At 37.3% G+C, this 27,665-nt stretch overlaps 1 protein-coding gene across 5 annotated transcripts in view; it reads right to left on the reverse strand.

Moving 5' to 3' along the window:
* Window positions 1-316: 316 nt before the first annotated feature.
* Window positions 317-27,665, reverse strand: part of Spt-I (serine palmitoyltransferase subunit I) — a 275,614-nt gene continuing 248,265 nt past the window's right edge. For 4 of the 5 annotated variants that reach the window (XM_090381900.1, XM_090381899.1, XM_090381901.1 and 1 more), the window contains exon 15: window positions 317-580. In XM_090381900.1, coding sequence (XP_090238026.1) covers window positions 416-580 — 165 coding nt within the window. In that variant the 3' untranslated portion in view covers window positions 317-415. The remainder of the gene's footprint in view (window positions 581-27,665) is intronic. The other variant, XM_090381903.1, reaches the window with a different exon arrangement.

Here is a 27,665-nt window from a genome sequence, read left to right on the forward strand (position 1 = left end):
AGAGACGTGTCATTTCCAAAGATATTTTAAAATCACTACCATTGAAATTAACAACTAGAAACAATAATTCTTCATATCATCTGAACCTAATATAACTTATAAAACTGCTATATAATTGAATTGGTTACTAAGAGGCTGCAACAGCTCCAATATTAGAGTTGTTATGAAAATAATATAATGATAAAAAATAAGCAATAGATTTTGTACAGAATACTTTGAATTAAGTTACAACTGCAGAATTACAAAAATTTTAGTAAATCAGTGCTATTGGATAATAGTTAACAATAAGCTCAATAATTTTATACATCTATCACCATTTCAAATACTATAAATAATATTTATTGAAAAACAATTTATATTTTATAGTAGCCAAATGACTATACATTAATTTGTTCTTTACATAATTACAGTTAAATTACAGAAATGTATTACATGCATCCTTAATTACTGTAACAACAAGATCAATGTCCACTGGTTCCAATTTTGCATTTACAATTAAACGGATACTGGGTGGTGGAAGGCAATGTTCTTCTGGATCAATGTAACGAGCGACAGTTAAGGCCACACCCTTATCCATTGCCTAAACCAAGGTAATAAAGATAATATTTAAGAAAGTGTACATACTACATAAGTACTTTAATGACAAATAATTTTATATCACAGTTTGATCATAAGGCATAATTTAAATAATAAAAAATATAGCAATGCTTTTAATTGAAAAAATGTTCATTCAAAAATAGTGAGTAGCATTAATTTAAGATACCTTAGGTTAAGAGATAACACAGCCACTAATGGAATAGAAGCATAATTAACCATTTTAATTAGCCACACCCATTATTGAATGTCAAAAAAGGATGTCCAGAAAAAAAAAAAAAAAATTATCTGAAATGTTTAAGATAAATAAAAATTACAATCTCATAACTATTTGTTTGATAAATCTTCTAAAATACAAAAGCAAATATACTTGAATGTGTGCACTTTTATATTTTAGATCTCCCAAAGAGTTTTTGGATATTATCATGTTTGGAAAAATGTAAGCCTGAATGAACAAATCAGAAAGGCATAGGTCCATCTTTGGCTTAATGAGCATTGCTTGCTGTATAAGACAGAGCATTGTGCTGGAACACAAGGACCTATTTTCATAGAAATGCAGAGTATGGAGGCCTAGATATCAGTATAAAACTCAGCATTGAGGATTGTGGGGATGAAAAGAAAAAGTGTATTTATTGTGGCAATGTATTGAGAGCACAATATTCTGCATCAGATGAGGTTCTTCAGGCATCAACCATACTCATACTTGACCATACGATCTGAAACTGTATAAGATGGCTTATTTCTCCATAAGAACTATTCCTGCAGTTCTGATGTCACAGAAAGATTGGCTGGGTAATCCCTGCATTAGATGGTGATGTGAGATGAGACGTGTAAGCAGCAGCTGTCATGAAATAGCTTATGGACCACAGACACTCCTGTGGGCATTATTGTTATTATTATTATATTGTTGCTGTTATATTATTTTGCCCAGAATGGGTGATTAAGCTTCATGACGGGCATTGCTACTAAGTACGCAGGGTGGTTGTTATGTCTGGTGGCACCACTGGTCGAGGAACTCTCTTACTATCCTACAGATGTTCAGGATTGCTACTTTCTGGAGATACTTGGTGTTCTCTGGGAGACCTATTGCTTCTGGGCTGTTATGCAGAGTCTTTGGCAGCATACTGATGATTGACACGATGATCAGGATGGTCGTTACTTGTTGCATATACCACATCTCTTTGATCTCCTGTCTAAGGGTTTGGGTACTACTTGAATTTTTTCCTCACATGTTTTCTGGAGGGTGCCAGTGTTGGGCACTGCTATTCAATCAGATAGGTAGCCTTTTCCTTCTTGTCAACAAGGATTAAGTCTGGTCTGTTGTGCAGGATTGTCTTGTCTGTTATTATGGCGCAGTCCAGTACAGCTTGTGGGTTAGTTTCTAGTACTGCCTGGGGTTTGTAATTGTAATATGATATACTTTATTTGATTAATTGGCATTTCCTTACTAGCTTCTAATGTATTATCCTGGCTACCTGGTTGTATCTATGAGTGCTCAGTCTGGTGATCACCTTGCACCCCATAGTGATGTGTTAGATTGTTGCTGCAGCCAGGTGGCACTGTTGACTTGTGTCATCTGACACTCCAGGCTCCTTGGAAATGTATTTTCTATAGTTTCTGGTGTTGATTGCCTGGTCTTGGATGGCAAGCATAAGTCCTTCAGTTTTGGGAAAGGGCATTGAACTCATGAGTCATGCACTGGAATCAATTTTATCCATGTAGTCTTAATGGAAGTCACAATGTCTGCATGGAGTGTCTTCTTGACCCATCTTTCTAGCTTCGTTTGAGCCGTCTAGGCAGGTGGGGACTCCTCGCTTAGGTTGAATGGGGTGGGGGGGAATGCCACTTGTCAATCTTCCTTACTGATTGGTAGAGTGCTGCTGCATTTTTCTGGAAGTAATCCTTTAGGTTTTCTGTTACTTGATGAGGTCTAGCAGGCTCCTTCCTCCCTCTTTCCAAGCTATTGTCAGTCTCTCCATGACTAACTTTGGGTCATGTTGGTGGCTCTTGGTCATCACTGTCCTTGCTTTCTCATATCTTCCAGCTCGGTGTTAGTCCAATCTGTGATCCCAAAGGAGCATGTTAGCACTGCGACTGCATAGGTGTTTATTGCTTTAATCGTGTTCAGCTTTGCTTTCAACAGGCTTCTGAGTCTCTATTTTTTGGTCAGACAGGCTTTGATTTCCTTGTGCTGTAACTGCTGAGCTTGCACCATTCACAGGTATTTGTAAGTTTCATCATCTGTCACAGCTTCGATCTTTTTATCGGTCTGCAATTCGTAGTTTCGGCTGACTAATTTCCCTTGATGCAATCCGTAGATCTTATTATTATTATTATTATTATATGTGAGAAATCTAGTGTGTTCTTACTGCATTTCATTTTTAGATATTTATTGTCAGCTCAAAGGCTTTTGTTAGACCGAGTTTCGTATCTCTCGATAATCTGGCAGAACTAACTACAAAATAGTTAATACAGTGTCTTTGGATATTTTAAATTACCAACAACAAGCTCCTTCAAAACCCCTCGGTCTACCCAAAACAAACAGGATGAAAGAAGAATAGAGGACCCTGGTTTCTCATGCCTAAAGATACTGCTATAGCTGCAGTGGAGCTAGAATACAAAGACAATGTTATGAGTCATTTACTAAAAATAGGTAATACGAGTGGGTTGCTGGACACTCTGGTGCCAGAAGCACCATTTCAGGAAGGAAACTGGCAATAAACCACTTCTTTTATGGGAAAGAGCTTGGACCCACAGAGTATTTAAAAGGGTCTGGGAGGCACCAAAAGGGGGACAAGTAACAGAGAAGTGGCAGAGAGAAATTCCAATTTCCCAGTTCTTTGAAATGCTGGAAGAAATAGCTGACATTGCAGATGTCAGGCAGAGAGAGAAGTTAACAATAATTAAGTCTAGACTCCCAGGGGTAGGGGGGCAGCAGAATTTTTCTCACATTCGCTCGAGTTGAGCAGAGAAAAATTACAAACACTTCAAAGGAAGCCTTTGTAAAGTGTTTTCAGAAACCAATTCCGTTAATAACACAACTACAGTACTTCAGCATGGCTAAACAAGAATCAACAGAATTGGTTATTCAGTTTGCTTCACGATTAAAGAACCTGTGAAGAATGGCCTTTCAGGTGGAAAATGAGACACCAGAAATTTTAACACTAAGGGATCAAATGCATTTAGCCCAGTTCTTAAATGGATTAAACATTATTATTATTATTATTATTAGCCATATGGTACAAGGAAGTCTGAGGCTTATGCTGCACCAGCCAAAAAAAAAAAATTCCCGAGTTAGCCCCCCTGTGTGTGTGTGTGTGTGTGTGAGAGAGAGAGAGAGAGAGAGTGAGAAAAAGGTATCACCAAGAAAGAGAAGAATGATGATATCCAGCTCAGGACCCTGGGTTTGCGAAGCCCATACTCACCAGATGTGAGCCCCCGGGGTTCATGAAACTGAAGCATTTAGTCTTTATCCCAGAATCCAACTACCTCTTTCAGGCAGCACTGGAAGTAGCATCTCGTGAAGAGGTGAATGAAAAATTAATGCAAACCAATCAAAAACTCAGTATATAAACATTGCTAACAGTATTGCTGATAATAATAAAGAAGTGGTATTAATAAGTAACATTGAGGCAAATAGATTGGAGAGACAATTGTCTTCTATTAATGAAGAATTTCAAAAAATTATGCCATGGAAATTAATTTTCAGTTAGAACAGATCAGAAATGATCTAAATAATTCACACTACCTATCTAATGAACAGGAAGAGTGGAGACCATCCCTGTTTATGGTCCCAAGGGGAGAACTATTTATAAACAACATGTGCGAATGACCAGGGGAGATCTGATGACGTCACTCACAGTGGGGAACAAGCATTGTTTCAAATATCAGAAAGGAGCAAATATTTTGCCAGGAGACCAATTTTTTCACGCTGTCTCAAGAGCCTTTTTGTCAGCGGTGAAAAGTAGCCAGAAACATGTATACTACCTCTTCACAAGTAGGGGGGTCCTTTCCTAGTATGGCTATAAATCATGTTCCAGCTAGAGTAAATGCAAATACTTTCAACAAAGACCTAGGGAAGAGTTATATGGTAATGATGCAGAATATAGGCAACCTATGGGGATGAATCAGGGTCAGATAAATCACATGGGGATCTCTTCGCATTGGCAGTTAAATGATAGGCCAAGCCGAGAATGAAAGTGTTCTCAACAAGGCATAAGAGGGAATAGAGCAGAACATGGTGTGTTCACAGTAGATAACGACACAGACTCACCATTGGTAGAATGGTTAATACAGGGAATAAAAACTAGGTTTCTCGTTGATAGTGGCACATCAATCACCCTACTTGGAGCCGAAATTTTTAATAAAATCAAACATGATAGATCTTTAAAGCAAAGGCCTCCCAACGTTACAGTTTGTGGGATCGCTGGAAACAGTGCCTCTAGACACAAAAATCACTGTAAAGTTAACTTTAGATGGCAAGTCATTCACAGTTGATGCTTTTGTGGATTTAGATAGGCTGAGTCCGCATTACCAGCTGATACTATTTTCGGATGTTTTATGGAAATTTTCTTTTATACTAGACTCAGGGAAAAGAACTTTAAAATCTGTACCACTTCGGATTTGCATAAGGGAAATAGGGGTGAGAGAACGAATTATGGGTGACCAAAAACCCTGTGTTGGAAAACTAACCTCAAAACACATTATTTCACCCAGCACAGAAACAGTATTGACTGTTCAGTGTGCAAACACATTCCATTCAAGACAATTGGTTCTTGTTGAACCCAATTATAACCTGGGTACAGTGGCGGATTAAAGATGGTTGAGGCCCCGGGCACCAAAGAAAATACTGGGACCCTTAAAAAAAAGAGAGAGAGACAGGGAAAATAAAAATACATGTTAATATATGTATTTTTAATTACATGTACAGTTATAAATTTGTCCAATGCTCCTTTCTGTTGGTTGGCAACTTGCTCGCGTCTTTTTTTAATTTGTCTTTTTTCAGCCCCTGATAGATGTCATTTCATTTTTTTAGCTACCATTGGTAGCCTACCAATGAAAAGAAAAATATAAAATTTAATAGTCTGAATGATTAGAATACTAGAGAAGAGATTTTTCGTTATAGTGCAATAAATTAATGATTAATTAAAATTCAAAAATTATTCATAAACTACGAAAATCCAGGCACTGATGCAACAACAGGAATTAATTTTATCTTAACATAATTTCAACAATATACAATATACACGTATTTGCGTATATCGTAAGTCTGCACTGCAGGAGAACCTTTGTAAGTACAAAGTAGCAAATACGATTCTATTGCTCCGATGAGCGATATATAGGCTCCGCACGACTGTAGCACAGTCGTGCGGGGCCTATGCAGCATAGTAATGAAATAATAAAAATAAGAGACTATAAACATACTATCAGATTTTACCGCCGATTGTAAACTTGTACGTAATTAAAATTGCACATATGAAACCAAACTTGGTGTCATTAGAAAAAAGTGTAAAGTTGGGGTTTTGCGGGGCCCTTCAGAAGTCGGGGCCCAGGGCACACGCCCGGTGCGCCCACCGTTAAATCCGCCTCTGCCTGGGTAGTAATGAGTTGGCAGTTGGAAACTCTTTAGACAAGTTGTCCAGAGACAGAAAGGTTGCAGTTGTGGTAGCAAACACGTCATCTGAGCCACTGCACCTCACAGGGGGAATGGCGCTAGCAAAAATCGAATATATTAATATGTGAGAGATTAATTGTGCAGGTGAACAAAGGAAATTGTCTCCTGTGACAATTGAAGATTTTAATCTGAATCATATGACTGTCAATGAATGCCAAGAACTAATCAAGCTGCTAAATAGGTACAGAGACACTTTTTCCAAATCACATTGCCAATTGGGTCGATCCTCGATCCACCTTAGTGCAACACAGAATAAAATTTAGAAGACAATGTTCCGATTAAACAAAAAGCCTATTGCACGCCTTATGCCTTACCAGAAGTTGAAAACCAGGTTGATGAATTGTTGGATGCAGGCATAATTTCACTGAGTGTGTCACCATATTCAGCTCCAATTGTAATGGTGAAAAAACAGATGGTTCTCTTCGCATGTGTATCGATTTCTGTATATCACATTTAGCTTCAAAAATTTCTATTCCACTTTCTTCTTAAACTCTTGCAGACAAACAAAAAACAGTCTTTACAACTGGGCATGCTTTACATCAGTTCGAGAAATTGCTGTTCAGGTTAAAAATAGCCCAGAAATGTTCGTGAGAGCCACGGCTATTGTTCTTCAAGATTTCAGAAAAGAGTCCATCTTTTGCTATCTGGATGACATAATTATCACAAGCGAGAATCTCAAAACGCATATCAGGAAATTGGAAATGGTCTTCCAACCCTTGAGACAATATGACTTCAAACTCAAGCCATCCAAATGCGAATTCTTGAAGCAGGAGATAACTTACCTTGGACATCGAGTCAGTTCAGACGAAGTCCTCCCTAATCCTGAGAATGTGACTGCTATCAAAAATTGTTTGCCGCCTAAGTCAGTCAAACAGGTGAGAAGATTCTTAGGAATTACTGGATTTTATAGAAAGTGTAATAAAGACTGCGCAGAAGTATCTCGACCATTAACCAAACTCACAAAAAAAGATACACCTTTTGTTTGGAATGAAACAACACAGTGTGTTTGAAAAACTGAAAACAGCTCTCGTATCAGAGCTGCTACTGATCTATCCCAACTTCTTTAAGTCTTTTTATGTAAGCACGGCTGCCAGTGATTATGCAATCGCAGAAGTTTTTGAGCAACAACTGGAAAATGGCTCTAGGTGCCTATTGCGTACACTAGCAGATTGCTGAAGCAGGCTGAGAAAGCCTATAGCACTGTTGAAAAGGAGAACTTGGCTGTAGTGTTTTTGATCTCACAGTTCAGAGCTTACTTATATGCAAGGAAGTTTGTCATAATTTCCGACAACGCAGCATTTCAATATCTACTGCAATTGAAGAACTCAATGCCTTGATTAACTCGATGGAATTTGATACTGCAAGATTATGATTTCTCAGTCGAATATTGTCCAGATCATTTGAACTCAAATGCAGATTTTTTTATCTCGACCAGTGCTAGAAGAAGAGGCTAAGCCTAATCCTCGCAGGAGAAATGTCACAAAGACAGTTGCACCATTATCAACTGAAATCACTTTGGAAGCATTAGTGATGCCGAAAAATGCCACTAAAGAATTGATGAGATCGTTACAGAGGGAAGATAAATTAAATCCTTTAATTACACAAATGGAGGATAATACTCAATCTTTAGTGAAGATCCCAGATTCATACTATTTGAATGATGGAATATTATATCATTACACACTCTTCCTGATGTAAAATCTAATAGAGAGCGGGCTCGAGAACAAGTAGTTGTACCACATGCACTAAAATCAGAAATCATGAGTGCCAGAAGTTTATCAAACGCTAATATCATCGGTTGATCCCACTGTAAAGAATTTAAAAACTGTCTGAGACTCCTGTAGTCACTTTTACAAAAACAAAAGCCCTTCCCTTTAGCTGTAGTTACATCTTTAAGTAATTCCCACATCAGTACATTGTGATCACTGTCACCCATTGGTTCCTTTATCTGCAAATTCTTAATGCGTGAGTAATCACTGCTGATAATCAGATCAAGAGTATTACTCCTTCTGGTTGCCTCTCGAACATGTTTCTGTAGAAAACAGTCATCCAATAAATCCACAAAAGTCTTTCTAGTGTGCGAGTGACCAATCTACAAGTTCCAGTAAATATCTGGAAAGTTAAAATCCCCCATTATAAGACAATCTGATTTACTGGACCACTCTATTTCTCTGCACAATTGCTCATAATACTTATGAGATTCATTAGGCCTATAACGCACACCTACTCTCATTTTCCCTTTCCCAGTGCTTATGTCACACCAAACAAAGTCAACATTGAGTTGTCCATCAACATCAATTGGATGCACTTCCTTAGATTTTATGTTTCTTAACTAACAGCATAACCCCTCCTCCCTTCCTGTCCTGTCTATCCTTTCTGTACACATTGTACTCCCCAAATTCCAATTCTGCACTGCTTATATCTGTGTGACACCACGTCTCTGATATCCCAACAATATCTGCCTTTGATGTCTTGACTAGCACTTCAAGCTCATCAAATTTATTAACTATACATGCACCTGTTCCTACTCTTAGTTAACCTAACACAGCCCATGTATTTACTTGTTCCAGTATGACTCCCAGCAGTCCTGGAAATCTCCATTACTTTGCTTTCCAGGCTGCTGCTCATTCTAATAGAAATGATTTTAACATTTAGCTTCAAAAATTTCTGTTCCACTTTCTTCTTAGTCATCACAAACCAATTTTGTAATAACTGAGAACAAACTGGAGGAGAAATTGTTGAAGCTAAACATAAAAAAGGCACCTGGGGTGGACAGGATCTATCCAGTTATATTGAAGTTGATAGCCTAAATAAATTTAAGGCTGAGCTGGACAGGCATTTGGAACAAATGGAAGGTTTTTTTTTTTCTGGCTGATGCTACATAAGCTTGCTTGCTTTCTTGCATCGTATGCCTCTACTAATGCTAATCACAACTAGAGTGGTTTGTTTGTTTATGGGCTTTATGGCACAAGGGCAGCAAAACCATAATGCACCTACCACTAGAGTGGATGGGATCTATCCAATTTAATTGGATAGACCCCATCCACAGCACGAGAGCATCCTTGGAGTCAGGAAGTCTTTATTGAGTGGATATGTGAGAATGTATCCCCAATTCACAAATGGCGACCAAAGGGTAACATAAGTATAATTACAGAACAGTTAGGTTGACTTCTGTTCTAGAGAAAATAATGGAGTCACTGGTTAAAGAAGTAATGCAGGACCATCTAGACAGGAATGCATTTATATTGCAGTCACAGCATGGATTTAAGGGGTGGTCTTGTCTAATCCATCTGATTGGATACTATGGTACAGTGACAAAGAAACTGGATTCAGAAAATAATTTTTTTCATCATATACTTAGATTTCAGAAAAGCTTTTTATACTGTTACATATAAAAGACCTGTACAAATTGAAGCAGTCTGTCATTAAAGGCAAGTTACCACTATGGATAAAGGGATGGGTGAGCAGGAGAAGACAGAGTGATAATAAATGGACACCTCTTCGTGGACTAATGTTATTAGTGGAATTCCCATGGGTTCAGTGTTGGGCCCATTGTTGTTTTCTATATTTATCAATGAGAAAATGATGAAGGTATCGTGATTAATGTCCAAGTTTGTAGAAGATACAAACATTGGTAGGGCTGTTAATGACAGTAATGAAGTATGATACTGCAACAGAATCTAGGAAAGTTAGGCAGATGCGCTGAGAAGTGGCAATTGAAATTTAATATTGACAAATGCAAAGTACTGCAGTAACCCCAGTGTATTGGAGAATGAAAAAAGACCTGGGGGGTAATTTTGAAATCAGATATGAAGTTTTCTGAGCAGTGCAGACAGGGTGCCAGGACAGCTCATGGGGTTTTCTCAATAGTATACAGGAATTTTGCTAGCACCGATAAGGAGGTGATTATCCCTTTGTATAAGACAGGGGTGGCCAACAAGTCAATCACAGCTTTAATTTCGGTTGATCACGTTGAATTTTAAATAAATATAAAAAACAGATTAGTCAAAATTTAAATATTATTATTATTATATGCCCCACTGCATATGCTTATTACAAATCTGTTGAACCAAGAGGCTACTCTTGTCGTCGAGTAGCCACTAGGCTTGTCTAGTAAAAATTTATGCAGTTACGTTGTGGAGAGCACAGTTTTGTTGAATTCTTATTTATCTTACTTAATATTAATAACTGGACAGTACTTATATTTTAATTTAATACCCTTTGATTTAATGAATAGTACGAAAAAGAGTGACACGTATAATTTTCATTAAAAAGTGGGAACTAGACTACTATTTTGTAATGATAAAATAAAAATGTTGTTTGATTTGCAATGCTTCTGTGGCTATACCCAAAAAAGGAAATTTAGAAAGGCACTTCCATGCACTCCATGGTAAATACCAGTCAGATTTTCTGCCTAACCTTAGAAAAAATAAATTAAAAGAACTTAAATCCAGATTATTTGCAGAAAAAAATTTCTTCCGAACACCCAATTTACAATCTAAAGTAGTAACCGCAGCATCATTTAAAGTGAGCCATCTTATTGCAAAAAATGCAAACCATTTTCTGATAGTCAATTCATCAAAGATGCATTTTTAGAAATAACAGATTCTTCTCTTGAAAATTTAAGAACAAATTAAAATTGCTCTTCAATATCTGCAATTATCTTAAAATACTGTGATGCGACGCATCGAAAAAATGAGTAAAAATGTGAGCAAACAATTATGTGCTCATATTGATAATTGTGTGTCTTTTTCTTTACAGCTGGATGAATCTACAGATATCAGTAGATTCAGTGATACGGCTCAATTGCTTATTTTTATTCATATGATTTTCGATGATTCTGTCACTAGAGAAGAACTGTTGGGTATAGTTTAGTTAAAAGAAAGAACTAGAGGTCTTGATATATTTAACACATTCAAAAATTTTATTAAAAAAATTAAATTACCACTATTTAAGCTCGTATAAATAACAACAGATGGAGCTAAAGCAATGACGGGGCATCTTAACAGATTCATCGCATTGTGCCAAAAGGATGATGAATTCCCACATTTTTTGAGTTACTACTGTATCATCCACCAACAAGTGTTAGCCAGCAAAAGATTAAATACTAAAAGTGTTATGGACACAGCTTTCAAAATCGTGAATTCCATCAGAGGGCAATCTCTTCAAAGACGACTTTTCAAAATGCAACTTGAAAATGAACCAGATCTGATATTACACAGATGCAAGGTGGGTGAGTCAGAGTAAGTTTCTGCAGAGATTTTGAAATTTGCTGAATGAAATTTAAAAATTTGTCGATCAAAGGGGAGATGATTATCCGCAGATACAAAACACAGAGTGATTGTGTGATCTGGCTTTTTTTTTTTGGCAGATTTTACCAGTAAATTAAGTGATCTGAATTTGGAATTACAAGGAAAAAATAAATAAAAATGTAGGTGACATGATTAGTAGTATTTCTGCATATAAATATCAATTTTTGGCTGTCTAAGGATCTCAAAGAAAAAAAATTTGATCATTTTGCAAATATGCAAGATCATTTGCAAAAATATCCTGTTTTTGAATTTAATAGTGAGAAATATGTTTCTGAAATTGAGAAAGTTGTGGATGATTTTGAAACCAGACTGAGTGATTTTAAAACAATTGAAGACATCGTTCAATATATTTCTTATCCATTTAATGTTGACTTAGATACGAAACAAATTGCAGGAAAAAAAAAAAAAAAAAAAACGCTGAGATTTTTCACATGGAGAAAATATTACTTGAAAATGAAATTATTACATTGTGAAATGATATCTTCCTAAAAGCCAGATCATCAGAAAAAGACTTTTGGAAATATGTTTGCCGAGAAATGCATCCAAATGTAAAAAAATGCAGTGCACTTTTAAATTCCTGTTTTGGTTCAACATATTTATGTGAATTGACCTTTTCATATTTGAAACAAACAAAGATGAAGAATCGCTGTACCCTTAGGGACTTGCATACAGAAGATTCTTTACGGTTGGCCTTATCACAGTATATCCCTGATTCTGAAAGCTTGGCAGCTGACATGAAGCCACAAACTTCATATAAATTAAAAATTTAAATATGTATGAATTTAAAATAAGAATTCTGAATTGTATTTAATTTTAAAATTTATAAACAACATTTTTCAATATGTGTTGATTAACTTTTTTTAACCATGTGCAATGAAATTCTTGAGATGGTAGATCACGGCACATTTTGAAGAAAAAAATTACATCACAAATTAAGTTGGTCATCCCTGGTCTAAGGCAATTGTTAGGCCTCGTCTTGAGTATTGCATACAGGCTGGAAGCCTCATTTTAGGAAGGATGTAGAGCTGCTGGAATGAGTACAGAGAAGATGAATGAGATTGGTGAGGGAGAACAAAGGGCTGTTCTTACCAAGAAATGCTTAAGTTCTGCAAATTGTAGCACCTGTAGAGTAGGCACTGAGGTGATCTGACTGGGCTATATATAAGGCTTCGAATAGTTTGAGCAAGCTCAATGATGACAGGATTGTTCCTCTTGTTAAGATTCTGCATCTGAGGGGGCATAAATTCAAATTGAGGAAAAACAGTTATAGAATAAGTTGTTTTGAGGTGTATAAATTCAAATGAATGGGTTAAGCACGCTCAATGCTGATGGGATTCTTCCTCTTGCTCAGATCACGAACCTGAGGGGGCATAAATTCAAATTGACAAAAGATAGTTGTAGAATAGATGTGCAGAAATTTGCCTTTAGCCAGAAGGTAGTTGATAGCTTAAACAAATTCAAGGAAGAACTGGACAAACTTCTAGAGCGAATGGATGTGTAAAATGGGATTCTTTTTTTTTTTGGCTGATGCTGTATAAGCTTGCTTTCTTGTATCACATGCCTCTACTAATGCTCATGGACATGCAGAAATTTGCCTTTAGCCACTGGGTGATTGATTGCTGGAATAAGCTTCCATCAGTTGTGGAAGTTGATAGCTTAAATAAATTTAAGGAAGAACTGGACAAACTTTTGGAATGAATGGATGATTGAAATGGGAAGTGTGTTTCTTTTTTTTTTTTTTTTTGGCCGATGGTGTGTAAGCTTGCTTTCTTTCATCATATGCCTCCATTAATGCTAATGTACTTTCATCCAACATTACTGATGCTATCAGAATTAAAGCAAAAGCACCAGTGATATGTTTTTCCATGCTAACCGAATATATTTTCCACTATTTTTTTTTTTTTTTCACTAGGACTAGAATAGCATATGACCTATATCCCCACGACTAGAGTAATGCTTCAGAAAAGCATGTGACCAAGAGCACTGAGAATGTCTTGGCATGGGGGGGGGATATTTTCCAATGAATCAAAGCCATACTGTATGCACTGTGTGTGTGGTATGTATGCAACCTGACTGCAGCTGGGTGTAATGCCACAGGAGATGCCTTAGTGTATGATAGGTGGGGGAGAGAGACCTAATGCATCCAGATGTATGGTGGGATCACTACAAGCAGTACGTGCAAGTCTCATAGGAAGTAGCTATTGTTGATGATGCTAATGTCAAGGAAACAGGGAATATTTCATGTAATAAGGGTGGATGGAAAAGGGCAAGGAGAAAAAAAAAAAAAAAAGTGATATTTTTGCATATGTTGGTATACTAATGATGTCAAGCATAGGCTCTTAAGAAATATAAGGTGCAGTTGAGAAAAGCAGTGAGTTAGAAAGTGTCTAGGATTTTGCTATGGTACAACAGGAGGGAGTTCATGACAAGAGCCTTATCAATCAATTTGGCCCTGGAGAAACTGTGCAAGACTCATGAAGTAATTTTTTTTTAAAGTTTGGGGGAGAACACAGGCTACTTTTGATAGAAGATACAAGCAGAGAAGTGAGGGGAGGGAGAATTACATGGGCTAGGTAACACTTACTAAAAACAAACATGTTTCCTTGCTTTTAAACTAATGGCAGGAGAATAGTAAATAAATTTCAAGAGTTTGGAATATTGGTTAAGTTGTCAAATAGGTATAACAGATGTTTTTAGTTAAGAAGCATAAATTCAAAAACAGTACAACAAGTAGACATGCGTTCGATTCTGCAAGATCATTTGCACGTGAAGAAACTTTGTTCTCTCTGGGTGCCGCATCAACTGACTGAAGAGCAGATGACACGACGTGTGACTTGGTGTCGGGAGATGTTAAAAAAGTTTGATAAGGGACAATCTCGGTATGTGAACAACATCGTGACAGGTGACGAGACTTGGCTGTACTATTACGATCTGCCGACCAAGGCTCAAAACAAAGTTTGGGTCTTTGATGATGATGACACACCCGTAATTGTCAGAAAATCCCGATCTGTAAAGAAGAAAATGATAGCTGTATTTTTCAAATCGAGTGGAATTGTGGAACGTGTCGTTTTGGACACGCAGAAGACAGTCACAGCTAAGTGGTATACTGAACAATGCCTGCCTAAAGTCATTGGATCTATGAAGAACCTGTGGCCAAAGTCAAGAATGGACACCTGGTACCTCCATCACGATAATGCTGCAGCTCACCGCACCAAAGCCTGCACCGAATATTTGACCACGACGGGACTGAAACTTCTCGAGCACCCTCCCTACAGTCCAGACCTTGCTCCCTGCGACTTTGCACTGTTCCCGCATGTGAAAATGAAGCTAAAATGGAGGCGGTTTTCCAGTGATGAGGACCTTCTACGGGCTTGGGACAACGAGTGTGCTTTACTCCCTAGTGAAACTTGGCAGAACTGGTTTAAAGATTGGTTTCGGAGGATGGAGAGGTGTATTGAATGTAGAGGAAGTTACTTTGAAAAAATTAAATAAACCAAGCTGTATTGCAAAACTTTCCTAGTACCTTTTGTATATTATACATTCTATTATATGTTTGGAGGATAGATTTACAACCCTTACAACATGTCATGATCAGTTAATACTTGGAAAATCTTGGCACAGCCAACAAAAATCCTCACCAAAAACACTAAATGTACTCTCTTCAAATTGTTAATTGTTGCATTGGAATTTGAACCTAAGTTAACACAAGAAAACTGAGGCCAGAATTGACTGCTAAAATTAAGAGAATTAGCTTATATCTCTTAAAATAAATCAGTATGTCATACATTACTGGCTAGATTATGCGAAATTGGCATATTTTGGTAAAATTACTCCCTCTATATTTAATAACTGTGTCGTGATGTGAAACTATCATGGTGATTTTCGAAATCTACACATAAAAATACCCTTGCATTTAAGGTTATGGTTAACAGCATTTAAGTTCTTGGAGGTCAAAATCATGTTGGCTAGTGTTATCAGCAGTGATTCATCATCAAGTAAAGGACCTTTAAAGTGGCAGTGGCCATAGTGTCTTGATATGGGATTTAGTCAAAGAAATAACTACTGTTGAGGGTAAAGGTAAGAGTTTTTGAAAACGTGATTATAATGGGCTCAGGCTTTTTTTTTTACACTTTTTTCAATCTGATGATGTTGAAAAATGCAAATTATAAACAAGGAAGCATTCAGAGACAATCATAGATTCCAACTAAGCATTTTATACCAACTAAGAGATACTATTCGAATTTAGATCAAAATGGATTTCAGATGAACTGATGAGCTTAGTTGGAGAGAAGAAAACTGCATGGGATGATTATAAATTTTCAGGAAATAGTCTCACAGTAAGTACAAAAAGGTAAAGGTAAAGTGCAGCCATTATCAACCCACTGCAGGATGGAAGCCTCCTCAACAATTCATGCTGAGGGAAATGGACCATAATCTGCCACGCTGGTCCAGTGTGGGTTGGCAGATCGACCGTATTCAGCAGTCAGGGGCTTGAACCCCAGTCTACTCAAAGAGCGTGTGCTACTGCACTCCCACCCCTGACCACTTGGCTACGGGGGCGTCCAGTAAGTACAAACTAGGGTCTAATTAAGTTGCTCAGGAAATTGGGCAGGCTAAGGCAGATTATAAGAGGCATTTCTGCTTTTCTTTACATTCTTTAGCTAAGAATGACAAAAAAATGCCATTCTTTAGCCAAAGCAGAAAAGGAATGAATCACATTGTCCACTGATTATGAATGGAATAACTGCTTATCCAGTATAGATTGGCAATAAAATGAATAAATATTTTACAGCTACATTTACACATGAAGTTTTTAGAGATGAGGTCTTGTTGAAACACAATATTGATTGGGCATTAAATCATTTTATAATAATAGAAAGTACAGTAAACCCTCATTAATCCAGAATGATTTTATTCAAAAGGAAGGTTATCAATTGAACCATGTGTACAACTTCGATGAGACGGGACTGTTTTGGAGAGCTCTGCCTGAAAACACACAAGCATCAAAGACTGAGGAAACCACGCCTGGAAGAAAAATAAGAAAGGAACGTGTATCAGCATTGCTGCATGCAAATGCTGACTGAAGCCATATGTTAAAAACTGTCATCATTGAGAAAAGCAAAAAACCACATGCCCTAAAAAACATTGCAGTAATGGAATGTTTTTTAGGGCACGTGGAAGAAAAATAAGCAAGGAACGTGTTTCAGCATTGCTGCATGCAAATGCTGACTGAAGCCATATGTTAAAAACTGTCATCATTGGGAAAAGCAAAAAACCACGTGCCCTAAAAAACATTGCAGTAATGGACGATCTACCGGTACACTACTACAATTCACGCAATGCATAGTTTACCACGAAAATAACAATGGATTGGTTCCACAAGAAAGCTGTGCTAGAAATCAGAAGACATCAAATCGAAGATGTGAAAATCCCAGAAGAAGAATCTACAGAAAGAAGTTTTTGAGTGAAGTCCTAGAAGTCGAGGAGCCACTAGTTGGTGAAGAAGACAGAAGAGGACAACAGACATTGAAAAATTTAGTTGTACAACGTAAGATTTATGATTTACAACTTTGCTGATGCTGCAAAAGAAATCAATTCAAAAACTTTGGCGAATTCATGGAAAAAACCTCTTAGATGAAGAGGCTAATCCAGAAACAGATGGTTGTGAGACAGAAGACTTTCATGAGACTCTACAATGAGGAGGGGAAAAAGATGTGTCCTTAGAGGAGATAGAGTCATGGATGGAAGATGATGATCCTGGCTACCACATCATGACCGAAGAGGAGATCGTGGATAGTGTAATGGGAGCAGCAGAAAGTTCAGCAGAGGAAGAAGATGAAGTAAGTAACAACTCTCAGCCAAAAATTAAGGTAAGCGAAGTGAAAGACCACTTGAACTTCATAATTCAGTACATTGAACTATCAACAAATGAAATGTATCTGCCTATTATGAACACTTAAGACACTTACGTGAATTGGTAGTAGAGGAAATAAACAGCAAACAATCACAAAAAAATTTTTCAACCAGTGAATGTGGCAAAGTGATGTGTGTGAAGATGAACCAGTGCAATCTTGTTCTAAGTGATTATGGACATTATGTATTTTTAATGTAAATACAGTATGTACATACATACATATATTTACTACATATTTTGCCGACCAGGCTAGCTGGGTGCGTAAAGTGCCTGCCTGGCAACCCAAAGGTTGCGGGTTTGAATACCACCTCGGGCTTGGATCAGAGTAGAAAATGCAAAAACTTTGGGAGGTGCATTATGGCCACAGAAGCAATGCACCAACAACTCAAAAAAAAACCCTAGGTACATTGACTAGGTACATACATATTTTTACTGTTATCCACTTACATTATGTTGTTTAAATAAGCTTTACCCACATTACAAAGCGCATTTCATATAATCCGGACTTTCATTAAAACGGACACATCTCAGCCCCTATTAGTCCGGTTTAATGAGGGTTTACTTGCATTGAAGAGAAATTGCTGCAGTTAAAAGTGAACTAAGCACCTGGGCTGATGGAATCTATCCAATTATACTAAAAGAATCTAAAAAGGAGTTAGTTAAAACTTTTAGCCATCATAACAAGAGCATCTTTTGATTCAGAAGTATCAGTAGACTGGAGATGTGGAAATATGTCTCCTACTCATAAGAGTAGTTCAAAGGGTGAATGGGTGACTACAGATCTATAAGTTCAACCTCTGTGGCAGGAAAATAATGGGATCAACAGTTAAAGAAGTAATGCAGGATCATCTTGATAGGAGTTGGACCATAAAGCAATCACAGCATGGATTTATTAAAGAGAGATCATACTTCAATCTGATTAGCTATTACAGGTTGTCACAAAGGATGCAAAGAATAATTATGACATCATACATTGAGATTTCAGTAAAGCGTTTGCTGCTGCACCACATGTATCATTGTTATATAAACTGGAACAATGTGGATTTTAGGCATTAGGAGGAAGTTACTCCTATGGATAAAGGGATGGCAAAGTGGTAGGAGAGTAAGAGTAGTTATGAATGGCCACTGCTCTCCATGGCCTAATGTGATGAGTAGAGTTCCACAAGGGTCAGTGTTAGGTGCCTTGCTGTTTTTAATATTTATTAATGATATTGATGGAGGTATTTCAAGTTCGATGTTTAAGTCCACTGATGATACAAAAGTAGGCACAGTGGTTAATAACAGTAAGGATATGGCACTTCAAGAGGATCTATGTAAATTCAGCAGATGGGCTGGAACATGAAATTAAAGTTTAACTGTAATAAATGCAGGGTAATGCATATGAGTAGCAGTCATCACAGAATAACATACTATTTGAGTGGTACAAAACTGAAGGTAGTAGAGGAAGAAAACAATCTAGGGAGTAATTGTATGGGCTGACATGAAATTCTGTAGGCTGTGAAAAGAAGCTGCTATTCTAGCATTAGTAGAGGCATTTGATGCAAGAAAGCAAGCTTATGCAGCATCAGCCAAAAAAAAAAAAAAAATAACCACTTCCACTTCACCCCTCTGTTCGTTCGAAATACCTGTCCAGCTGAGCCTTAAACTTATTTAGGCTATCAACTTCCACGACAAGGGATGGAAGTCTGTTCCACCAACCAACCATCCGCTGGCTAAAGGCAAATTTCCTCACGTCTATCCTACATCTGTCTTTCCTCAATTTGAATTTATGCCCTCTCAGGTGATTATTCTGAGCAAGAGGAAGAATCCCATCGGCATTGAGCATGCTCAAACCATTCAAGGCTTTATACACCTCTATCAGATCACCTCGCTGGTGCCTAGTCTCCAGACACTGTAATTTGCAAAACTTAAGCCTTTCTTCGTAAGAGCACCCCCTTTGTTCCATTCACTAATCTTGTTGCCCTCCTCTGTACTCGTTCCAGCATCTCTACATCCTTCTTGAAATGAGGCCTCCAGACCTGTATACAGTACTCTATGTGTGGCTTGACCATTGCCTTATACAAGGGAATAATCACCTCCTTATCCCTGCTAGAAAAATTCCTATATATCATTGACAATACACCATGAGCTACTCTTGCAGCCTGTCTGCACTGCTCAGAAAATTTCATATCTGCCTGCACAACCAGCCCCAGGTCCCTTTCATTCTCTACCACTGTCAGTGTAGTACCACAGAGTTGATACGTTGCTCTGGGGTTGCTGTTTCCCATATGTAGTACTTTACATTTGTCAATGTTAAACTTCATTTGCCACCTCTCAGCCCATCTGCTCAATCTTTCCAGATCCTGTTGCAGTAGCATAGTGTCAGTAGTGTCCTTGACAACCCAGCAAACCTTCGTATCGTCTGCAAACTTGGACATTAAGCTTGATATACCATCATCAATATCATTTATAAATACAGAAAACAATAATGGACCTAATACTGAACCCTCCACTAATAACATTAGGCCACGATGAGCAGTGTCCATTGATTACCACTCTCTGTCTTCTCCCCCTCGAAATATTTATTTTAGTTCTTATTTCACTGAATAGATGGCGCTTCGTATTTTATTAATTTAGTATTAGTAATAAATGAATAGAGGCTTGAACCCCTGTCACCCATGGCGGCTGTTTGGTGCTTATCCACTGAGCTACCATCTAACAGCTTCTTTGCGCAGCTGCATATCATTGGCAGAAGCACAAAGGTTCTGCAATGATATACAGGATCTTTGAGTGAACATGAGGTGATTATCCCATTATATAGGCTATTATCAGTAAGGCCTTGCTAAAATGATATGTCCAAACCTGCATACAGGTTTCCAAACCTCATTACAGGAGGGGACATAGATGTGTTGGAAAGGACACAGGGGAGCAGAAAGATTAAAGTGGAATTCTGTAAACTGTAGTCTCTAGAAATTAAGCACCTGAGTGGTGACCTAACTGATGTGTAAAGTGCTTAAAAGGGTGAAGTAAACTAAATGCTGATGGAATTTTTATACAATGGCATAAATTTAAATTGGAAAAGGATTGTTGCTGTACAGATGAACAGAAATTTGCATTTAGTAAAGCCAAAAAAATGCAAGGCAAAGTTTTTCTGTAGCAAAAAGTAAATAAATAAATAAAATAAAAATAATTAAAATAAAACAGAATATCCATACTATTACCATTGTTACAAGGTAGCAATAGTAGTAGTAGTGGCATGCGATGCAATTAAGCAAATGTATGAGCTTATGCAGCCTCAGCCAAAAAAAAAAAAAAAAAATCACACCATTCCCTCCCATTTGGAGGGAATGGTGTGATTTTGTCCAGTTCCTCCTTAAATTTATTTAACCTATCAACTTCCACAACGACAGATGGAAGTTTGTCCCAGCAATTAACCACCCGCTGGCTAAACGCAAATTTCCGCACATCTATTCTACATCTGTCCTTTCTTAATTTGAATTTATGCCCCCTTAGGTTCATAATCTGAACAAGTGGAAGGATCCCATCAGAATTCAGCGTGCTGAACCCATTCAAGGCCTTATACACCTCAATCAGATCACCGCGCAGGTGCCTAGTCTCCAGCCACTGCAATTTGCAGAACTTAAGCCTCTCTTGATAAGAGGATCCCTTCATTCCCCTCACCAATCTTGTTGCCCTTCTCTGTACACACTCAAGTAAATCTACATCCTTCCTAAAATGAGGCCTCCAGACCTGTACGCAGTACTCAAGGCGTGGCCTGAATATTGCCTTATACAGAGGAACAATCACCTCCTTTACCCTGCTAGCAAAATTCCTATATATCATTGACAAAACCCTATGACCTGCCCTAGCAGCCTGTCTGCATTGCTCGGAAAACTTCATATCTGCCTGCACAATTACTCCCAGGTCTTTTTCATTTTCTACCACCTTAAGTGTAGTACCACACAGTTGGTACGTTTCTCTGGGGTTACTTCTACCCATATGCAGTACTTTGCATTTCTCAAGGTTAAACTTCAGTTGCCACTTCTTCGCCCATCTGCCCAAATTATCTAGATCCTGTTGAAGTAGCACACTGCCATTACTGTCATTAACAACCCTGCCAACCTTTGTATCATCTGCAAACTTCGACACTAAGCCTGATATACCTTCATCAATATCATTGATAAATATACAAAACAGTGGACCCATCACCGAACCCTGTGGGACTCCACTAATAACATTAGTCCAAGAAGAGCAGCACCCATTGATTACCACCCTCTGTCTTCTCGCACTTAACCATCCTTTTATCCATTGTAGGAACTTACCCTTAATACCATTCTGCTCCAATTTGTACAATAGTCTTCCATGCGGAAATATTTCTTTCAAAAGCTTTCCTGAAATCCAAATATATGATATCAAAATTATTTTTTGCATCCAGTTCCTTTGTAACCACATCATAATATCCTATCAAATTTGTCAGACAAGACTTTCCCTTAACAAACCAATGCTGTGTCTGAATTATTGCTGCAGTCTTGTCTAGATGATCCTGCAATGCATCTTTAACCAGCGACTCCATTATTTTACCCGGAACAGAAGTTAAACTAACTGGTCTGTAATTACTCGTGTCACCCTTCGATCCCCCTTTGTGAATTGGGGATACATTTGCACATCTCCAGTGCGTGGGAACCTCCCCTGAGTCCAAGGATGCTCTCATAATTATGGCTAAGGGTTTGCTTAGTTGCTTTGCCGCCTCCTTTAATATAACTGGATAGATCCCATCCACCCCAGGTGCTTTTCTTACGTTTAACTTCAACAGTTTCTCTTCCACTTTGCTCTCAGTTATTACAAAATCATTAAGTACCCTGCTACAATTTGATAACCTTCTGCCATTTTCAAACCTTAATAATTCCTCATGTGTGAATGTAGATGCAAAATACTCATTCAGTTTGTTTGCTATCTGAGCAGGATCATCAACAGTCGAACCATCGATGTCAAGTGGACCAATCAGATTCATCCCCTTCCTTTTAGAGTTTATATAAGTAAAGAAATCCTTGCTGTTTTTCTTAGCATCTTTTGCCAAGGATTTCTAGTAATCTGCCTTCGCCTACCGAACCTCCTTTGTGACATGATTACAGATTAACTTATATCTGCCATAGGCTTCTGAGTCGCTTGATAATTTATATGCATCCCATGCATTTTTCTTCTCTGTTATAAGTCTCATTAGTTCATTTGACAACCATTTAGGCCTAAACCTTGAACAATGGCAGACACGCAACTTTTTTATTCTTTTTTTTTACAACTAGGGAAATACAATGGATACATTTTTTTCATGATAAAATTTTAATATTGTGAATAAAAAATAACATAAAAATATTTCCCATATCACAAAACATTCTAGAATATAAAAACAAATATTACATAAAAAACTGTTCTAGAAAAAGTACACAAAAATCACAGATTACATAAAAAAAATTATTACACAGATAGTCAAGAAAAATTTATTCTAAAAATTGCCATGCAGAATTTACTTCTTTATTAATATTTGTTGTCGATCTTCGGCTTTTCTCAATAACTGAGCAATGATTACTGAGGCAAGACTTGACGTAACGATCTGGATCAAACTGGAGGAATGGTTTTACATATAGAAATTATTTTTGCAGATATGATGTATGATCATCATATCTGCAAAATGTTTAATTGTGAAAGATGGAGGCAGCAAAGGAAGTAAGCAAACTCTTAGCCATAATTATGAGAGCTTCCTTGGACTCTAGGGAGGTACCCATGGACTGGAGATGTGCAAATGTATCTCAAATTCACAAAGGGGAATCAAAGGGTGACAAGTAATTACAGACCTGTTAGTTTGACTTATGTTCCAGGGAAAATAATGGAGTCACTGGTTAAAGAAGCATTGCTGGATCATTCAGACAAGACTGTAGCAATAATTCAGACACAGCATGGGTTTGTCAAGGGGAAATCTTGTCTGACCATTTTGATTGGATACTATGATGTGGTCACAAAGGAACTGGGTGCAAAATATAATTTTGATATCATATATTTGGATTTCAGGAAATCTTTTGATACTGTTGCACATGGAAGACTACTGTACGAATTGGAGCAGTATGGCATCAAGGGCAAGTTGCTACAATGGATAAAAGGATGGTTGAGTGGGAGAAGACAGAGTGGGTCCACGTATTGCTCTACGTGGACTAATGTCATTAGTGGTGTCCCTCAGGGTTCAGTGTTGGGCACATTGTTGTTTTGTATATTTATCAATGATATCGACGAAGGTGTATCAAGTTTAATGTCAAAGTTTGCAGGGTTGTTAATAACAGTAATGCTGCTGCAACAGGATCTGGAAAAGTTGGGTAGGTGGGCTGAGAAGTGGCAAGTTTAACATTGACAAATGCAAAGTACTACATAAGGGTAGCAGTAACCACAGAGAAATGTACCAAATATGGTATTACAATCAGGGTAGTGGAGAATGAAAGAGACCTTGGGGTAATTGTGCAGTGAGATATGAAGTTTTCTGATCAGTGCAGACAGGTTGCCAGAGTAAGTCATGGGGGTCTTGTCAGTGACATACAGAAATTTTATGAGCAGGGTTAAGGAGGTGATTATCCCCTTGTATAAGGCAATGGTCAGGCCACACCTTGAGTACTGCATACAGGTCTGGAAGCCTCATTTTAGGAAGGATGTAGAGTTGCTAGAACAAGTACAGAGAAGGGCAACAAGATTGGTGAGAGGAACAAAGGGGGTGTGCTTATGAAGAAAGGCTTAAGTTCTGCAAGTTGCAGCATCTGGAGACTAGGCACCTGCGAGGTGATCTGATCAAGGTGTATAAGGCCTTGAATAGTTTGAGCAGGCTCAATGCTGATGGGATACTTCTGCTTGCTCAGATTAAGAACCTGAGGGGGCACAGATTCAAATTGAGGAAAGACAGTTGTAGAATAGATGTGCAGAAGTTTGCCTTTAGCCAGCAGGCATTTGATTGCTGGAACAGACTTCCATCTGTTGTTGTGGAAGTTGATCGCTTAAATAAATTCAAGGCAGACCTAGTTAAACATTTAGGATGAAATGGAAAGGGGTTTTTTTTTTTTTTTTTTTGGCTGATGCTATATAAGCTTGCTTTCTTGTATCATGTGCCTCTACTAATTCTAATGCTATTTTTATTGTTACAATATTATTCATTTCAATAAAAGTTCTCAGTAGGGAATTTCACTCGATTTTAAAGATAAACTGTCTTCGACAAAATCTCAATTTTTATTTCATATTTTATTAGAAAACTTAAATTTCTTATTCGTTTTTCCTGCCATGGAGATGAAGGTTTTTCCATATTCCATGATTTCGGGTAACATATGTTTAAAATTTCTTTCAATTCCTCATCCTGAATGATATTATTTTCTTTATTTAATTTAAATTACTCTGTTGCATTAATAACCGATTCTTTAAGGATAAAACAATGTAATTTAATAACTTGTCACAAGGCAATTTTTTAAATGTATTCTCACTTTTGATTCCTTCAAATTCTTTCTACTTCAACATGCTCTCAACTTTAGCTTCATAATTTCCTTCAGAATTTTTCAAATTAGCAATAGTATTGATAGTTTGAATAATTAATTTATATATGCTTTTACTATAGTGATGCTGTGACTTTGTAAAGCTTCTGGAAGGTAAGAGAGCTTCTGCAGGATGTCGATCATTAGTGCTAAGAAATTCCAGAGATTTAAAAGTCAGTTTAATAATCTTGAATATTTAACTTCTGATTCAAAATGGTTGCACAAAGCGGGATAATTCCTACAAACCGCAATTGTCGTCTGCAAGCTACAAGCTGCCCATTTGGGCCTGAAAACACAACCGATCTTTATAGTTTCCACTTCAAGTTCTTTAGTAATCATCCTCAATCAATCGTGCTGGTTTTTTGGAGATTGGTAATATCATGGATACACTTTTTTTTTTTTTTTTTTTTAATTATTGCCTGTATGCCGTTATGTTTTGGAACATTTTCTTCACAGTGAAGGCCTCCACGGACTTTCGAAATCTGCCAACATTTCATCTTCGGAAACTTTATTTAATATCTTAGTTGCCCTCATCCCCCCCACCAATTCAACGTTGCTAGGGAATTAGTTCTTTGAATACTGTCCAAACTGTCGGAATCACTAGTATATTCAGCTATTGTGAACATGTAAACTTATAGACAGGAGAAATTTACTGAAAGGCGTGGATCACTCACTTTTCCGAAAAACAGATAACTGCTTTCAGGAGAAGGGGAAGTACAACACAGGCTGACCAGCAACTATTATCCATGTCGGGAATACGCCTTAAACTTCTGACTGGCTATGGAAAGCATATTGACTAGCGTGACTTATTGATAGGTGGGATGGGTGGCTGAATTGGTTTTAGGGGCACCACTAAAATAACAGAACGGTAATACCTTTAAACTTAATTTGCCCTTTCTAACTGCCTAAAGACCAGAGAATATGGAAATTTTCTTCATTCTATGGAAACTATTTTAAATGTAATTACCAAGGGGAATAAAAAAAAATTTAGCTATAAAGAAGTTCGTTAAACAGTGGTCTGACCATAATTAAATCAAAATGAAGCAATTTTAAAACATATAACTGGTCCACTGTGCCATTAAAATGCTGGGGATGAGGCCCCGCTCGCCCCATAGTTCTGGCTCTGTATACTCAATAATTGAATTCAGGATTTCATTTGTAAGATAAATAATAGTTTCAATAATGGGCTCGCAAATTTAACAAAAAAAAAAAAACAACAACATAACAATGGACTCTTGCGAGCCCACTATAGCTCACCACTGCCAATACCACATTGCTCCAAATTTGTACAGCAGTTGTTCATGTGTAAAGCAGGGACTTGGGTAGCAGTAATTCAAGATGTACACACTAATGCTATTACACTTAAGGTAGTAAAGAATGAAAAGTCCTATGTTAACAGTACAGTCCAACATGAAGTTCTCTGGGAAGTGTAGATAGGCTCTAGGACAGCTCATGGGTCTCTCTCTATGATAAATTGGAATTTTGCAAGCAGGGACAAATAGATGTGATTATCACGCCATTTAAGACAATAGGCCACATCATGAGTACTGCATACAGGTTCAGAAGCCCATTTCAAGAAGGCTGTAGATCTTTTGGAATGGCTGCAGAAAAGAGCAACAAGATTATTCAGAATCAAAAAAGGTTACCCTCACCAAGCTCTTGAATTCTGTAAATTGCAGTGTCTGAAAACTGGGCTGCTGCAAGGATATCTGACTGATTTAAGACTATAAATGGGTTGAGTAAACTAAATACTGGTAGCATCATAGTCTTTCTCAGATGGCACACATAATACAAATTTTAAATTAAAAAAGGATGGTTGTAGATGTGTGAAAATTTGCATTTCACCAGGGAGTAACTATTTGTTAAAAAATACTTCCATCTGTTCTTATAGAAGTGGGTAGTTTTTGAATAAATTTAAACCTGTTTAAATTTATTCAAAAAGGTTTGAACAAATTATTAGAAGAATTAAATGAGGGGTGGGTTTTTTTTTTTGTTTATGTTGTTGATGATGTGTAAGCTTGCTTTTCTGCATCATTTCATCACTACTAATATCCCAATACAACAAAAACCAAAATGAAGCCATGAACTTCAAATAAACTTCGCACTTATATATGGGGATCTTCTGATATTCAATTAATAAATTAAAAAGTTCATAGGTGCTACTTCATGGAATCATCATTGAAGGAGAATATATATGCAAACCAAATGCACTGAAACACATTGGTATTTTAACAACGAATGCAATTATTGTGATTGATGCAATAACAAGGAATTCTTAATTTACAACAAATTTTATTAATTTAGTTTGTTTTCCAACTTGATATGTTGTTTGAAGGGAAAGGGGCCATGATGACAATGGTTGCCTCAATCCTATGTTCAATTAAAAGGGTTTATTCTACATCATAAATTAAAAGAAATACATTAGGTTGCTGGTGGTTATTCTAACATTGAGGTTTCTTCAATGTACCAAGGAAAATTTAATGCCTATGGTAGAACCAAAGTAATGGTGCATCTCAGTATAGAGAAAGAAGCCTGGAAAAATATACCAAGGCTCTAGATAGATCTTAATTCCAATATTTAGTTATGCAAATAGTGCAATGTGCATCTTACTATTGGATCCCATAAATGATATTAATGTA

The sequence above is a fragment of the Mastigoproctus giganteus genome, chromosome 9 (assembly GCF_048544385.1).
Source record: "Mastigoproctus giganteus isolate SK-2022 chromosome 9, ASM4854438v1, whole genome shotgun sequence".
NCBI lineage: Eukaryota > Metazoa > Arthropoda > Arachnida > Uropygi > Thelyphonidae > Mastigoproctus > Mastigoproctus giganteus.